Below are 18,527 nucleotides of genomic sequence, written 5' to 3'. Positions count from 1 at the left end.
AACTGAATGGCTCAGTGGATGGATGTACTTGCTGTTTAAGAAGGAGGATGATTTGGATACTTACCACTTATGTCCAAAGCCAATTGTGGTAGATCATTTTTTACCCACTGTAGGTGAACCAGAACCAGTCAGGCCCAGGTTTGAATTGGACAACTAATCGCTGAATTGCACAGCTTGATCAAGACTCAGTCAGTCACAGATCTATTCTCAAGGAAATGAAGTAGAGAAAGATAGACAAGGATATTCAATGTCTCCTCACATTCTGGCATGTGCATGAATTACAGAATTTTCTTCATGTTCACATACATTAACACACACACATCAAATAATTAATGCTAGTGTATACTTAATGTACACAACATAATTTAAACAACAAAGTAAAACAATATTGACTTTGTAAAGACCTCCATGATTACACTTTATAGAGAAGTACATGAAACTATTCTATAGATAATGCATTAACACTCTATGTGAGAAATCTGTTTGTGAGATTACACTTACACACTATGAATTAAGTTAAAGTCCATTTCAACGAACATATATACAATTTGACTTGGCTTTTGGAAAGATACTGTGAAGCTTCACATTAAATTTTATATTTTCAGTATTGAATATATTTTATGTAATTATACAACATTAAAACTGAAAACTCCACAACAGAATTAGGAGTAAAAATTTAAAGCATTATATCCTCTTGCAAAACTTGTGAATTTTATAGATTTTAGAGTCTAATTGATTTTGGAGTGAATTTTTTTTAAAGATAATAAAAAAGTAAAGACAAGTGAACTATAATCTCATAAATCTATGGATTTTGAAAGAAATTTATCTATTAGAATGTCTATTAAAATTTGTTGATGAAATAAATGTGTGTTGAAATTTCTTAATTTAATCATTTTAAGAGAGATGACCCAGGTCATGCCTTTAATCCCAGCACTCGGGAGGCAGGGGCAGGCAGATTTCTGAGTTCGAGGCCAGCCTGGTCTACAAAGTGAGTTTCAGGACAGCCAGGGCTACACAGAGAAACCCTGGAGAGAGAGAGAGGGAGAGAGAGAGAGAGAGAGAGAGAGAGAGAGAGAGAGAGAGAGAGAGAGAGAGAGAGAGAGAGAGAGAGAGAGAGAGAGAGTCCACCATTGATCCAGATGTTCTGAGATAGGAAGGTCTGACTTTAGTTTGGGCCACACTTTCTGATAGAAGCTTCTATAGAAGACCTGAAATGAAAGTAGGAAATGCTTGTTCTTTACCTGCTTAACTTTGCTCTTTCTGATAAGTTAGTTTCTTCACTGGCATTAGAATCTACATTTTTAGGGGGTGGGACACCAACTTATACTGAAGACCAGTTGAGACATTCTGCCACTTGGACTGAAGAACTAACTACTGGCTGCTTGGACTTTCTTTCAGTTGACATCCATTGTTGGACTCACTTGAACCCAAACTCTAAGCTAGTCTAAAAAAATATGTCTTTGTGTGTCTGTGTGTGTATATCTTGTGTTTGTGTGTGTGTGTGTATGATTTGTCTAGAGTCCCCTGACTAATACACTTGTGAGCCACAAAGTAGATGCTGAAAGTAGACCCTGGTCTTCTGCAAATGCAGTAAGTGCTGTTTATCATTGAACCATTGCTCCAGCACTATGGATATTTTATATAATTTATCTATGTCTACATTAAAAAATATAATTGGGTTGAAAAGATACAAAAGATAATAGAGATTTTAGAGGAAAGAGCTCTGGAAGCTTAAAATTTGCATCAAGTTACCAAAAGACAGTGAAATGGTTAAAGAAAAATGTCTAGGTCTGAACTGGAATCATAAAATATCTGCCCTAAGTGCAAGATCTCACAGAAATTGACATAGCTGTAGTCCTTAAGGTGGCAAGCCTCATCTCAAGTTTCAGGAAACCTAGGCAACATTGTGTACATAATCGTTTTCTAAGCATGAAAGTTATAAGACATCAGGATTTATGTAGTATTGTTCCAGGTTTTGGTTAAGGTTTATTTATTTATTTTCTATATATGATTACACTATTGCTCTCTTTAGACATACCAGAAAGGGCATCAGATCCCATTGCAGATGGTTGTGAGCCACCATGTGGCTGCTGAGAATTGAATTCAGAACCTCTGGAAGAGCAGTCAGTGCTCTTATCAGCTGAGTCATCTCTCTAGCTCCTGTTTCATGGTTTTTGAGAGAAGCTGAGGCCACACAATATATACAAGGAACAGGGCCACAGAAAAAGTTTCTGTAGGGCTATTTGCTTGAATCTGTGAAAGTGAAGCCTAAGTTTTAGTGGACACCCCAGGGTGCTGGAACATGGCAACAACATGTGATACACACTGATGAAATTAACATGCAGGGGGTGTAGCTTGGTGAAGAGAGTCTCCTTGTTCTGTTGGCAGTAGAGATGGATGGTCAGGGACACTATTACTGTTTCAGATCTCTGATGAGTCATCACATGCCAGAAAACAGGAAGCTGCATGTTTGCTATTGTTGGTGTTTGGGAATGGCCATGTACTGATCACCAATCTCAGGTATGATGAAAGTTTATTGATCAGCTGATCAGCTTAATACAAGCCGATCAGGACCACAGAGAGGACCTTGGAGCCAAACTGTTGAGTTCCTCTGTTCTTAAGACAGGCTTTTTATGGGAAAATCTTGGGTCAAAATTCAAAAGGAAAAAAGGGAAGCAGTATTACATTTTGGCTAACTATACGATGTGTTATCAGCTGACTTTCAAGCTGATTGGTCTTAAGTAAATGGAGTTGTGGATAGTGAATTTCTAGAGTATCAAAAAAGCAGAGCCCGAGTAATACCACCATAGCATTTTGGCATACTAGCAATTTTGGTTTAGTGCCAGCTACAATGATTAATTCTGGGAAGTATCTGAACTTCATTTCACTTTATGAGCAAAATGGAGGCTAAGTACATAATGGCTACAATTACGATAAAAGAAGCAAACCATATCACTATTTGCCTTGTTCAGTTTGGGCCTTGCTTCATTCTTCTTATTCCTGCCTCTCACAACATCCTTCCATTTTATAATGGTAATGTTAATTTGGTGCCTTATATCTGCAAAATATATAACTTCTTTTTTTTATTTTATGAGAACTCACATTATGGGTTCCTTCTGAACATTATTATCTAATGACTACTGTTTATATCTCATAATGCCCTGCAGGCTATTGGAAAAAAAAATCCTCAAAGCTGTTGCTTAGAATTCAGATTTGCAACAAACCATCTTTTTTTTGTTGTTTTTTTTCGAGAAAGGGTTTTTCTGTATAGCCCTGGCTGTCCTGGAACTCACTTTGTAGACCAGGCTGCCCTCGAATTCAGAAATCCACCTGCCTCTGCCTCCAGAGTACTGGGATTAAAAGCATGTGCCACCACGCCTGGCTACAAACCATCTTTAGATTGCATGTTGCATAAGAGGGAATACATATTCGTGATGTAAACATTCTGAAAGCCTATGGTGCGTGAAGTCACAGGCCTTGGTGGGAGTATGCTGTGACTGTTTTGCTAAATAGACAAGGCATCAATCTGCCACCTGAATATTTCTATTTATACACATGAACTACTACATCTCTGAATCTTGCATAGAGAAGCTTCTTTTTGCAGCAAGGAGGTGTTGGTGAAGAGACATACAACTCTTGAAAGGATTGAGGAGATAATTGTTTGATGCTTACTCCTAAATGGAGCAGATTTATATCACCACCTCCAAGACCTGTGAATACCATAGTCAGAAACAATTATAGGACTTGAAGGGTAGGCAGGAGTGCTATGATATGTTTTCTTCTGAATATGAGTGAACTATTGACATAATGAAGGCATTGCCTGTGTATATCTGTACAAGTCTGGGTGATTCAGCACTCCATCTTGGATAATAGAGGCACTTGTGAGGTTCCACCTGTTGCTGGGATGGTATAGACAGGTAGTTGTTGCTGGTGAAAGGGTGTCATTTTTTTTAACCAGTAAGTTTCCCTTGCTCCGGTAATTAACTCCATATCCATCATCATTCCAGTAACTCCAATTAAAAACTGTCTTTTTAAAGGCATGGGTGTGGTTCTTTATAGTTGGAAGAGGAAAAGGGTCAGCACTAATGGGAGGGGTATAAGAGAGAGAGAGGTATTAGTGGTCAATAGTATAATAATTTTATGAATACATATATGAATTGTCTAAACATACATAAAAACAAAGCATTCTTATAGGAAATATATAATGTTACTATTAATATATACTTCTTTATATATTTAGACAGAAAATGTTCTTTAGTGAGAGCCATCTTCTAATCTCTATTGCAGAGTGCACATTCAGTGGTGACCAAAAATACTCTGCTGGTAGAGAATTAAGGAGAAGGCTAGCAATGGGTATGGGTAATATTATCTGCTTCACAAGGAGTTTATTCACCATGACCTTTCTAGGTTTTCCCAAAATAATATATGTTTAATTTACAGATTTATTAAAAAATGCCTGTGACAGAAGGAAATTTGCTTAAAACCAGAACATAAATACCATATTCCATGTTATTAAATAGGGTTTGTTCCTGAACCATGGTAAGAACATTATTAAATAGAATTCACAGAAAAAATTAAAAGTACAGCCTAACTTTCGAGGTGCTTAATAAGTATTATTAACCAGTGAAGGGAGTGAAAAGGTGGACAGAACTATGTCTTGGAATCTCATGAGGGCAGAAAATTTTCAAAACCCCAGGGTATTCATAATCAATTTCATAGATTTGTGATGTCTCAGAGAAATATCTTTAAATTCCTATTGCAGTGAAGGAGGAACTTTGATGCATTCATTTTTTCTATTACTTGGAGATCATGATGAATAAACTCCTTGTGAAGCAGAGATAATATTACCCATACCCATTGCTAGCCTTGTCCTTAATTCTCTGCCAGCAGAGTATTTTTTGTCACCACTGAATGTGCACTCTGCAATAGAAATTAGAAGATGGCTCTCATCAGATTTTTCACACAACTGATCCATGGAAAATCACAAAAGGTATAATTTTCACCCTCACAGATGATTTTAAATTGTGATAAAGTGATAACATTTGGATGTTGTGATCTGGAAACTCTAATTCATCTGCTCTGTAAATGTATTCCTTTTTTTTTTTTTTTTTTGCTTTTTATTGGTTATTTTATTTGTTTGCATTTCAAATGTTGTCCCCCTTCCTGGTTTTTCCTCTGCAAACCCCCATCTCATCCCCCTCTCTCCTGCCTCTATGAGGGAACCCACCCACCTTCTCCCACCTAAAGAGAGTTGTGTAAACTCTTTTGCTAAAATTCCTTACCTCAGCAGAGTTATATGATTAAAATCAATGGAAACAGATATAGATAAAATGATTCATGCTAAGCCTAGAAAGCAGCAAGTCACATATAATAATGGTACAAGTGCCAGAGTGCTCAACAGAGATCTTAAATTACAAATGCCTTCCCTTTCCCTTTCCCTTTCCCTTTCCCTTTCCCTTTCCCTTTCCCTTTCCCTTTCCCTTTCCCTTTCCCTTCCTGTTTCCTTCCGTTTTCCTTCCTGTTTTCTTCCCTTTCCCTTTCCTTTCTTTTTCTTTTCTTCATTCCAAAGCAGTTCCTTCCCTTAATTCAATTTGAACATATTTCTTCAATTTAATCAACTTTAATACCTTTCAGTGTTTTTTTCAAATTGAAACCATGTAACTCAGAAATGTAACATGAGTTCATTTTTGTACTTTCCAATAAAAGTTTTTCCACATATCTGTGCAATCTACTTGTTTATACACCTTTATGAGGCTAGAACTGATAGGTAGTATCCCCAATGAGCGTGTGAAGAACATTGATTTAGGCACATGATAAAATGAAGTGCAGATGTGCATAGAGAGTTACAGACAGTAAATATAAAATGCTCTATTTCCAAAAATAGAAAGTAATCTATGTTACTTGCAAAGAAAAGAAAATCATGACTCAAGTCACAGAGTTAAATCCGATTCAACCATGTTTATTAAATTTCACCTCAGCAGTAGGATTCTGCCTCATAATGCTGAGTAAATTTTAAAGTGGCTTGTAGAGAACTCTAAGACATATGTCCCAAGGCCACTGCTCAGGGAGGAGATCAGTGACCAAGGTTTCTGCTGTGAGAGACCCCAGAGTAAGACTAGGAACAGGAACAGCCTTAGATTATCCAATAGAATGACTATTAGAGAAAAGACCATGCACCGTTTTAGGAAAAATTAAAGGAAAATGAAATAATCCCTAGAGGAGTATATGGATTTGAAACTGATGATTGCATGGAGTTAAAAAATGGTTAGGGTCTATAGTAAAGGTTTTTATGGAAAGATTGACAGAGCTTAAGTGTTGATGTAAAAGGCTGTGTTATTTCAGTTCACCAACTCTATAACCTCTGAAAACTGTATAACATCTGGAAAGTTCATCATTTCCCAAAGATCTTTAAAGAAAATGTGATATCATGAATTTTAATCTGGATGTCCAATTTTGAGTATTTTGACCTCAAGTACATCATATTTATTATAAGAGCCTATTTTTCATTTTGTAGATTTTATTTATTTATTTGATTAATCATTTTATTAGTTTTCTCCCTTTATTATTAGATTTCTTCCTTCCCAGTTACCCTTCCACCAAACTCCTATTCTATCCTCCCTCTCCTCCCTCTCCCTTGCCTCTCTGAGGGTGTTCCTCTACCCATCCACTTAATCCCACCTCACCCCTCTAGCATCTCCCTATGCTGGGGAAATCAAACCTCCTTCCCCTCCTATTAATGTCAGATAAGGCCATCATCTGATACATATGTATCTGGAGTCCTGGCTCCCTCCATGTATACACTTTGGTAGATGTTTCAGTCTCTGTGAGCCCCATGTGGACTGGTTAGTTGATATTGCTCTTCACACGGGGTTGCAGTTCCTATCAGTTCCTTTAGTCCTTCCCCTAGCTCTTCCATTGGGGTCCCTGAATTCAGTCTGATGGTTGGCTATAAGTATCTTCATCTGTATTAGACAGGTGCTGGTATAACCTGTCAAGGAACAGCCATATCAGGTCCCTGTCAGCAAGTGCTTCTTGGCATCAGCAATAGTGTTGAGGTTTGGTGTCTGCAGATTGGATGGATCCCTAGGTGGAGCAATGTCTGGCCTTTTCCTCAGTCTCTGTTCCATTTTTTTTTTTTTTGTTCCTGCTATTCCTTTGGATAGGAATATTTCTCGGTTAAAAATGTTGAGATGCATGTGTGGTCCTGTCCCTCTACTGGGGGCCGTGCCGATTTACTGGAGGTGGACTCTTTTAGCCGAAATACAACCCAAAGATCCTATTGTTTTTCTTTCTAAATTATAAGGTATGTTTAAAATATCTGTAAATGAACACTTAATTTTATTTTTAATTAAGATAGTATTAAAATACTTTCTTTGATGGTCTCATATTACCAGGGTTTTATTTCAGTATCATATGAAAATAATTTACAATAATCTTACATAATTATCCTCATTGTCAATCTTTTAGATATTTCTATGTTTCTAGTACCTTTAAGGATTGGCTTATTTTTATTTTATTTGTGAGTGAGTGGGCACACATGTGTGTACCAAGTGTGTGTCTGGTATTTAAGATGGTCATGCGAGGACCCTAGGAACTGGAGTTAAAGATCATCGTGAGACAATATAAAGGTGGGAGGAGAGAAACCGAGGTCTTCTACAAGAGAAAAAAAGTGCTCTTAACCTCTAATAAAAAATATTCAAGCTAGTTTTCAATATTTTTGACATATTCTAAGTAAACTTACTTAATGTGCTTTTATTTTCACAATTACACTTTAATTTTGAAATTTATTTAAATTAATTCAAAATTTGTAATTGGAGTTATAGGCTTTTATTTCTATAATTGTTTATGTTTTTTAGCCATTGACTGAAGAATTTGAAAAACAAAGAAAAAATAAGTTTATAAATGTATTAAATTATTGAATCAAGTTAATTATTAATTTGGTGCAGTTTTTAATTGTTATTTAAAGATACATCTTAAAGAAAAATCTTTTTAATGATTCAGAATTTTATCTGTTTGTATATGCAGATACTGTTTAAAATACACTGACATTGATATTCTTATATTCTTTTTATTTAGAGTTTGTGTGATATGTTTATAAAAATGTGGATCTGGCTAGTTGTGGTAGCATAAGTTTGGAATCTCAGCACTTGGAGGTGAAGAGGGGAAGAATGGAGTTCACAGTCATTGTAGGTTACATGACGAGTTTCAGTCCAGGCTGGATTATAACAGATGTTGCCAATCCCTCGTCAAAATAGTGACCTTACATCTTGTATTAAATGGACCAAATGTTTCATGTATAACATTTTGCTTCTGATCCTATTATGCATAAAACTGTTTTGCTAACTTTCATTAAGTATATACTAGTTATTCTTTGAGAATTTCATGCATGTATACAATATATCCTAGTTGTCTCTATCTCTTGTTCTCAATCCTCACACTAGACCCAGACTTAATTTGCTCTACATTCAAATTCATGGACTTAAGACATTATAGAAAGGTGTGGGGTTTCTTAATACTGCCTACTGCTTTACTATGCATGCATTAATAACGATTATTAATTAACTATAGATGTGTTAATTTTATCCAATTTAGCTCAGATTTCGACCATTCAGAAGGTAATAGTTTCTAGTAGTTGTGCTGGACCTCTGGCTCTTACAAAATTTCTCCCCCACTCTATTGCAGGGGTCACTGAGTCCTGGGTCTATGAGTTGTATTATATTATATTACAACTCATTATGTTGTAGATGTATCAGGCTAAATTGAACACCTGCAGTGAGCTATTTTCTGCATTATGACTAGCTGCGGACTTTTTAAGTTTCATCCACGTGGTGCAAAAACAATTGTGATTCTGTTTTTACCACAGTTTGTGTTATATCAATTAATATCTAATCTAAAAACCACAACTATGTCATCATGAACTGTACTCTTTTTACAATAGGTTTATCCTGTAAGTTTGGAAATAGCTTCATTGGGAAAATAATACAGACATTTTGTTTGGTGTTAATAGCCATGCTAAGTAGAACTAGAAAATGAAGCTAAGATTTACTTAATTTTAAAAATTAGCGTAAGGTCTGTTTTCATTGGAGCATCCTGTTCAGTTTGGTTGTCTTTGCACAACAAAACTATCTGATTTATGAGTACCTGTGAATGTATATGAAGGGCTTCATACTATACCACTGATTATCATTTTATATTGGAAACTTGATATCTGTCTATTACTCTCATATACTAAGAACATTAAAAATTATTATACATTGAAACCATGTAATGTTTTAATATTTTATTCTCATGTACAGTACATCCTGATAAGTTTCCTCTCCCTGCATTCCTTTCAGTGCCATCACCCAAGACTCTATCTTAGAGAGTCCTATCAAACTATCCTCCTGTGAGAAATGCTTAGTTTCATTTTGATATTTCATGTATGGTTGTTGCTACCTCCTTATTCATGGAAGTTCTTCATCTACCCTGTTTTAGATTTTAATAACAACTGGTGAATTATATTATATAATTCTATATAATTTTATAGTGGTCTTCTTTGTATATTGTAAATGATGATTGTTTAGTAACCATACATGGTTCGTTTTGTTTAGGATGCTATTTGTTATAGTTGGCTTTCATTTGGGAGTTGATAAAGAGTTCAGATGCTGATGAAAGAAGTGATCTAAGATTATCAAGATAAATGCTGTTTTACAATAAACTTGTGCACATCCTTGTGATAGAATTTTATATGTTGAATTCTGTCTGTTTATTTTACTTTGCAAACAATAAACCTGCCATGTACTTAGTTCTTTGTACATATACTTAATTCTTTTACTCACCGATTTTAACAATTGCTATAAATGTTCATTTATATACCGATACATGCATATATTCATATACAAAATTATATTTTGTTGATATATTTTGATTGCGTATACAGAAGACGCATGTAACAATCCAAGAGCTGTAATATTTATCTAAATAATTAATGGAAGCTTCTTCTGTTTGTAATGCAGCTGTTTTCAAATGATTTAATTGTATCCACCTTGTAATGAAATGTTACCATGATGAACTTTTTGACATTTTTAAATTTGGCCTTTTTGGTCATGCTTAAATACTACCAGGTAAGTTTGCAATTAATTTGTGTAATTTTAAGCCATATATTTTATCGATTTATAATTATTCAAATGAGATAGGATTGTATAAATGTCTAATAAATAAGTCTCAAGGCTATAAATTACAACCAGTTAATTATTTCTTTTCTTCAGTTATGTAGCTTTCTACAATTGCATGTTGGTGATGACTTCATTATCTTCTGATTCTCCACCATTTACTCAATTGCTTTAAGGAAGATGTGACATTCACATATTGACATTATATATAACCTGATATTTTAATAAAAAAGGGACCCTGTTGCAAGGCTACCCCTACTCATATGTTCTTTTTGAGAAAAAAAAATGGTTTGCTTGCCCTTGTTGATCCTGAGAAGAGTTACAGCGTCTTTTAAAATCCCAATTATGCTCCAGTTGTTTCTTTAAACTTATAACCTGTACTGAATCTTTTGTACCAATAAAAAAAGAGCATTAACTTTTGACACTATTGATTTAGGGGATTGAATTGTGAGTAGTGACTTTTTGTGTATTCTTTCAACTAGTTGTCATGACAACAGCATAATTTTTCTAAAGTTCTGGTCACATTTAAAATAATATCCTAAATATGAAATTTCAACTCCTTCAACAGATATGTCACATGTAATGCTATAGTCTTTTCTGTTTTATGAAGAATAGATTCATTCTTCTGAAATTCTAGTCCAATTCATACTTTGAAACACAATTTCAATATATCTAGGATTTCCAAATATACCCTAAAACAGATTGTACCTGTCCTTCTGTTGGTAAAAGGTACTGCTAGATCAGTCACTCTATACTCTACATCTGATCCTCATTCCATACAGAAGGAGGACAAGAAGAATAAGTTGTGCTCTTTGGTTTATAATTAGGGTATAGACTCAAAATCTCTTTCAATATTTTACTTTAAATATCCATTATAATTTCACAATTTGAAGATGAATTATTTTTATTCTATAACCTAATTAGATGTATTCCTGCCCAATATTAAAAATGTGACTATTTCAAGTATTCAAAATAATTTTTCTACCTCAATTTATATAATAATCAACAATGCCCTTAAATATTTCAAATATTCTGTTTTAATTGTAAAAAATAAATGAAGAGAATTTCATGTAAGGATGTACCAGCAAGGTAATAGTATAATCTTATTTATAGTATAATCATTTTTTTCCACAATTACAGATATAGATGAACAGAATTTCGTTTGACTGTATTGTTGAGAATTATGCAAAACCAGACCTTTGTCACTGAGTTCTTACTCCTGGGACTTTCACAGAATCCAAAGGTTCAGAAAATAGTATTTGTTGTATTTTTGTTCATCTACATTGCAACAGTTGGGGGCAACATGATAATTGTGGTAACCATCGTATGTAGTCGTGCACTTCTGGGCTCCCCCATGTACTTCTTCTTGGCATCCCTGTCTTTTCTGGACGCATGCATTTCCTCTGTCATCACACCAAAGGTAACTGTGGACTTGCTTTATGAGAAGAGAACCATTTCTTTTGAAGGTTGCATGGCACAAGTCTTTGTTGTGCACTTCTTTACTGGAGTAGAGGTGATTGTCTTGATATCCATGGCCTATGACCGCTATGTGGCCATTTGTAAGCCCTTGTACTACTCTTCCATTATGAACAGGAGGCTCTGTGGAATTCTGGTGGGGATGGCCTGGATAGGAGGTTTCTTGCATTCTACCATACAAATTATCTTCATTTTGTGTCTGCCCTTTTGTGGCCCCAATGTGATTGATCATTTCTTGTGTGACTTGTTTCCATTACTGCAGCTTGCCTGCACTGACACACATATTTTTGTCATTTTGGTGTTTGCTAACAGTGGGTCTTTCTGCATCATTATTTTTTCCTGGTTGCTTATTTCCTACATTGTCATCTTGTTCTCTCTGAGAGCCCACAGTTCTGAAGGGAGACGTAAAGCTCTATCTACTTGTGGGTCCCATATTACTGTTGTGGTTTTGTTCTTTGTTCCATGCATATTAATATATGCACGACCTACATCTGCCTTTTTTTCTGAAAAAAACATGTTTTTATTTGCTACTATCCTGACACCATTGCTAAATCCTATGATTTACACTTTCAGGAATAAGGAAATGAAGAATTCCATAAGGAAAATTTGGAAGAAATTGATATTGGATTATGGTACATCTTAAAATACTAAATTATTACACTTGGTAGATTGTTCAGTATGTAAGAGTACTTCCTGTGTAAGCATGAGGAACTGATTTTAGATTCCTAGCATCATGCAAAAGCCAGACATGTTATCAAAACTGAAACCCAGTACAGGTGAAATGGACACAGTCAGTTTCCAGTGGGTACACTGGACTTTATTTAAAATAAGAATCTAAAAATTCTGATATAAACTTTATCTCAAGGAAATAATATATTAGAGATTATTTATAGATACTTATTTCACTCCTTTGTACTCTGTACACATGTTCAAGGATATGTACTCTCTCCTCTACCACTGTACATACACACATGCACACACACACATACACACACACATACACACACACACAGGAAATTACATAATTATATTTGAGATTGTTAATATATAAAGAAGAAAGGAGTCAATATTTGCTATGCTTCTTTAAAATTTTATTCATTCTTTTGAAGACCATAGTACCATTCTATAGAAAATATATTAACAATGAGGATTGAAAATTGATTGACCATGCTTTCACTATAAATTGACTTCTAAGTATTGTCAATGAAAAATAAAGCCATTTAAAATCTAATACTCCATAAGTCTAAAAACAAAACAAATAAAGAAGAAGAAATTTAGATATAAGTATGCTTGCTATTCAATCTCTGCTTTAAGAAAATATGTCTTGAAAAATGAGTGTGTTTAAATATAGATATGAAAAAATGCAGAAAATATTTTGCCATAGTAATTGTGATCATCAGAACCTAGAATTGTAAAATAAAGGGAAATAAACAGAATCTGGAATCTAGGTGTTCTGTGTTATTTTAATTTAGTAATTATCTTCTTCCCTTAACATTTGCAATTTGAGTTAATTTTTAATTTCTTAACATATAAAGTATGATTTGACAAACTTGATAATGGTTGAGTTTCTTCTGTGAATTTCTGATTCCAGTGGATTCTGTAACCTATTCTATAGAGAAATACATAATGCCTTCTACTATTGAAGCCTAGCAACGTATTGAATATTACTTTTCTGGAACCAATGGGCCTAAGATGCTGACAAAGTAAGGACGTATTTCTCAGCTCTGACACAGGGACTAGAAATTGGAGAAACCACACTTAACAGCAATTTTCAAAAGCATAAAACATTTTAATTTTTGGTAATTTTAATGTTCATAATTTTGTGCGTTCAAGTAAAAAATACAACCAGATATTTATAGAAGGCCATTGAAGACAAAAATTATAAAATCGGAAAATAGGGGTGCTGTGAAATGCTCTCTTGTGGAAATGTCATACATACTGCATTTATGAACTCATGGTAACTGTGGTAACTTAGACAAGGCTTGCACATGATTAAACCAAGAAAATAAATATTCTATTGGGGTATAGGAGGATAGGCTCCTAAGACCTCATATTTATTTGAGGACCTAGTGGCTGTTGATGGTGTATGGGGCAAGGAGAGATACTTTACGTTTTTTTTTCCCCAGGTGCAAGAAATATTTTAATAACTGTGATGTACTTTATTAAGCAGGAAAATACATTTTATTATTTATTTATTAATCATTTTATTTGTTTACACTTCAACTGTTATCCTCCTTCCATGTCTTCCCTCCATGAACTCCCCACTCAACCCCCTCCCCCCACTTTGCTCCCTCACCTACCCACCAACTCCCATCTTACCTCTCTATTATCCCCTTTCTCTGGGACATCAACCTTCCACAGTACCAAGGGCCTCCCCTCCCATTGATGCCATATGAAGCAGTCCTTTGCTACATATGTAGCAGGAACAATGGACCTGCCCATGTATATTCTTTGATTAGTGGTTTGGTCACTGAGAGCTCTAAGGTGTCTGATTAATTGGTATTGTTGTTCTTTCTATGGTGTTAAATCCCCTTCAGCTCCTTCAGTCCTTCCCCTAGCTCTTCCAATATGATCCCTGGGTTCAGACCAATGGTTGGCTGTGAGTATCTGCATCTTTCTTAGTCAGGTGCTGGCAGAGCTTCTCAGAGGACAGCTATACCAGGCTCCTTTCTGCAAGCACATCTTGGCATCAGCAATAGTGTCAGATTTTGGTGTTTGTGGATGGAATTGATCCCAAGGTGGGGCCATCTCTAGATAGTCTTTCCTTCAGTCTCTGCTCCATTTTTGTCTCTGAACTTCCTTTGGACAGGGACAATTCCTGGGGAAAAATTTTAGGTGGGTGGATGACCCCATCTTTCCACTGGGGGCCATGTCAATCTACTGGAGGTGTTCTGCTGTTGGGTATTCTGGCTTATGTCATCTTTATTGGCCCCTGGAAGCTTCTCACATCCCTGGGGTCTGATATTTTCTAGTGGTTCCCCAAGTTCTCCTCCCCATACCACTACTTATTTCTATTTGTTCTCCTGGCCCTCTGACTTCTCTCCTGTCTCTTCCCACACCTGGTCCTGCCCCCTATTTTTTCCCTCCTTCTCCCCTCTCCTACCCAGGAAGCATCCACTCTTTGGCCTTCCTTCTTGTTAATCTTCATATGGTATTTCAGTTGTTTCATAAGTTTTCTGAGCTTTTTGGCTAATATCCACTTATCAGTGAATATATATATTTAATTTTACTTAGATGATTTAAAGTGTATTTTGCTCTTAATGCATATGAAACAAACATTATTCTGTTACTGTCCTCAAACCCATTATACCTTGGATTTAATATTTCTCATGATTAGTGCCCTTATACTTTACATTTTCTTCTTAAACTTTATTTATGTTTATATTGTACATATATCGGTGTACAAAGTATTTGGATATGGATCTCATGCAAATTTTTACTTGGCGTGATTTTGATATATTGATTTTCCTAATTTGAACACATTTTTTTTTAGTTTCCCCATCAACTTTTTAAATATTCTTTAATCTTTTTTATTATTTTTTTATATTCCAGAGTATATCCCATTTCTAGTCTACTCCCTGACTGTTCCACATCTCACACCTCCTCCTACTCCCCATCTCCCAGAGGATATCCTCACCCCCATCTACCCCACCAGACATCCCCACTCCCTGGGGCCCCAAGTCACATTTTAAATTCAACAAAATTTAGAAAAGAATATTGCTACATGCACACATTTAATAGGAAACTTGCTTGCAACATTTCATTTGAATTATAAGAGTATAAAATTAACTAATACAGATTTTTGTTTGACAATATTAGTTACTTTATATTGCTGTGATAAAACAATGTGACCAAAGCAACTTATAGAGGAAAGAGGTTTTGGCAGGGCTGGGAGATAGGGAGGAGTGAGAACATGTTACCAGAGAGTGTCAATGATGAAGAAACAGAAGTAGCTAGCAGCAGGTAGCTGCTATAGCTGAGAAAACTCATCTTAAACCACAAACATGAAGCAGAGAGTTAACTTAAAATTAAAAAGTCTTCTTAAATCTCAAAAAGCATCCCAGTGATATCCCCCATCTAGTCCACCTCTACTAAATCTCTACAAACAGAAACAGATATTAAGTGAAGACCACACTTTCAAATCCCAAACACTTATAGGTCTCATCCCATTCAAACTATTACAACTAAGCTGCCAAATCATAGTGCAATTGTTATTCTCCAGTTAAAGACAGTTTTTCAGCCTAAAATATTCGTTCTTTATCTATAAAATGGTGTCTCCTTTTCCTGTGTAATGAACAAAGTACTTGCTGAAGTAAATAAGGACTTCTTTATTCTGTACTTTAAGGTTTGTGAGTGTAAAATTTTAAAATTTGTCCGAGACCATTCTAAATCTGTTCAACATTTTCCTAATGGCATTTTTCATTTCTTTATTTCTGAAAGTGTAAATTAGAGGATTGAGCAATGGAGTCATGATGCCATCGAACACAGCCACTTTTTTCTCAAAAGATGATGCAGATGTAGATCGTGCATATATGAATATACATGGGACAAAGAATGAAATCACAACAGCAATGTGGGATCCACAAGTGGAGAGAGCTTTCCATCGCCCTTCAGAACTGTGACTTCTTAGAGAGAATAAGATGACACCATAAGAGATTAGCAACATAGAAAAGATTATGATGCAGATAGACCCACTGTTGGCAAACACTAAGAGACCATAGACATAAGTGTTAGTGCATGCCAACTCCAGTAATGGGAACAAGTCACACATGAAATGATCAATGACATTGGGTCCACAAAAGGGTAGCTGTAAAGTGAAGATAATTTGTATAATAGAATGTAAGAATCCCCCTGCCCATGCTATCCCCACCAGAGTGCCACAGAGCCTCCAGTTCATTATGGAAGAGTAGTGTAAGGGCTTGCAAATAGCTACGTATTGATCATAAGCCATGGATATTAAGACAATCACTTCCACTGCAGCAAAGAAATGTTCAGCAAAGATTTGTGTCATACAGCCTTCAAAGGAAATGGTTTTGCTTTCATTGACAGAGTCAACAATCATCTTTGGTGTGATGACTGAAGTAATGCATGCATCCAGGAAGGACAGAAATGCCAAGAAGAAGTACATGGGTGATCCAAGCAGTGCAGGAGTGCAGAGGATTGTCACTGCAATTATTATGTTGCCTCCAATTGTTGCCATGTAGACAAAAGAAAATACAACAAATACTATTTTCTGAACATTTGGGTTCTCTGAAAGTCCCAGGAGGATGAACTCTGTTACAATCGTTTGGTTTGGCATGATATCCAAAACAATCGTAATAAGTTTTTATTTATATATGTATTTAGTCATTAATGTATGTATGTGTGTTCTTTTTGTTCTTTGCGATGTGTGTGTTTGTGCATATGCAGGTGCTTTAAGTCTTTGTGTAGAGGTCATGGAACAATTAGCAGGAACAACATTCTCTCTACTATGTGAGTTCTTAGATTTGAACCTAGGTGGCCAGTCTTGACGGCGACTGTCTTTGCCACTGAGACTTCCATCGTGCCAAAATTGTTATCATTTAAGTCTGTAATTATTAGAAAAAAATGCTTCAAACAAGTTTATAGTACTTTTAACAGACATGTGTACTGATATACAAACTCATATTACTTAATTCCATTGATGTTTAGAATAAAAATTAGAAAACTCATTGAAAGAACCAGTTGATAATCAGGTAGAATTGAAGAGATAAATTACAAAATATTTTTAAAAAAATAGTCTTACTTGTGTTATAAGAGATGAAATTAACCTGCTTTATGAAAAGATACAGTTCATCTTTTAAGTGTGAGCTTTTTTTCACTCTCCAGTGGCTTCTTGGTATGAAGTGTTAAAAGGCATCCTAAAACTGTATTCTATGTATGTATGGAAGAACATAATTGATTTATCATGTCTGACAATTCCCATCCAAACACTCTGCTATACCAGTTGATGAAGTGGCAACATGTAATTTAGAATGCACATGGATGTCTTGGAAAGATTTAAAATTTTCTTCAATGTCTGGAATGAATTAAATCTAAATTAGATTAATTCATATAGCATAATACAAAAATAAACATAACACAGAAATCTATTTGAGTACTTAATTTCTATATATGAGGAATAAAAATATGTTATGATATCACTTTATCTCAGCATTTTAAAATGTGACCATAACTCAATAAAAACGATGTCTGCTGTCATGATAACTCAAATAATTCACAGAAAGCTATTACTATATAAATAACTAATTTAAAATCATAAAAGAAGGTTATGAAGTTGGAAGGATGTGATAGGGCCTCTGTGGGAGCCTAAAGAGATGGAGATGATCAACATGCATTTTGTAGAAATGTAAAATTAAGCATAAAGACTTAGAAGATATTGACCAACCACCTCTGTATAATTTGACTACATCCAATTAAGCATATAATGGAAAAAAACAGTTGACATTTATCTATAATATCATATGATGACTTGTTATAGGAAGTATAATTCTGTTACTTACGTGGTTTGAAATCTGCATGAAAATAGTATATGAGAGATATTTGTAAACAGCTTACCTGTTAAGTCTAAGCTTATGGAGGGTCAAATTTGAAAATATTAAAGCAGTGCTCTTGATGATATGTCTTTACAATTAAAATTACAATTCACAATTCTAATTACAATTCTTTTTTTTTAAGTCTAACTTCCTTGTCTGCTGAACTTCTTTTATGAATCATTCAGGTAAATATTCTAGCTTTTGAGCTCTTTTTTCTCAGGAATGCATAGCTTGCAAAATGTCTTATATATACAATGCATGTATTGTAAAATACAATTTGTTATATGAATAGTATGTGTACATAGATATACTTCTAAAATACTTGTTCATAAAGCAGTAAAGTATT

General features: G+C 34.9%; 2 protein-coding genes across 2 annotated transcripts; one reads left to right on the top strand and one right to left on the bottom strand.

The window, feature by feature from the left end:
• The first annotated feature begins 4,788 nt into the window (after positions 1-4,788).
• LOC110289558 (olfactory receptor 4C15-like) lies at positions 4,789-12,270 on the top strand. The gene is made up of 3 exons (XM_021155823.1): positions 4,789-4,990; positions 9,996-10,103; positions 11,292-12,270. The coding sequence occupies exon 3, from the start codon at positions 11,335-11,337 to the stop codon at positions 12,268-12,270; it is 936 nt and encodes a 311-aa protein (XP_021011482.1). The 5' UTR covers positions 4,789-4,990; positions 9,996-10,103; positions 11,292-11,334.
• A 3,720-nt stretch (positions 12,271-15,990) lies between these two features.
• LOC110289604 (olfactory receptor 4C15-like) lies at positions 15,991-16,926 on the bottom strand. Its single transcript, XM_021155886.1, has one exon. It carries the CDS (start codon positions 16,924-16,926, stop codon positions 15,991-15,993), a length of 936 nt encoding a protein of 311 aa, XP_021011545.1.
• Between the last annotated feature and the right edge of the window lie 1,601 nt (positions 16,927-18,527).

The sequence above is a fragment of the Mus caroli genome, chromosome 2 (genome assembly GCF_900094665.2).
Source record: "Mus caroli chromosome 2, CAROLI_EIJ_v1.1, whole genome shotgun sequence".
NCBI lineage: Eukaryota > Metazoa > Chordata > Mammalia > Rodentia > Muridae > Mus > Mus caroli.
Note: the sequence above shows the minus strand (reverse complement) of the source record. Positions and strands in the feature narration are given on the sequence as shown.

Excerpts from the sequence above, each read along its gene's own strand:
- LOC110289604 (XM_021155886.1), bottom strand. The coding sequence starts at position 16,926 with ATGCCAAACCAAACGATTGTAACAGAGTTCATCCTCCTGGGACTTTCA.
- LOC110289558 (XM_021155823.1), top strand. The coding sequence starts at position 11,335 with ATGCAAAACCAGACCTTTGTCACTGAGTTCTTACTCCTGGGACTTTCA.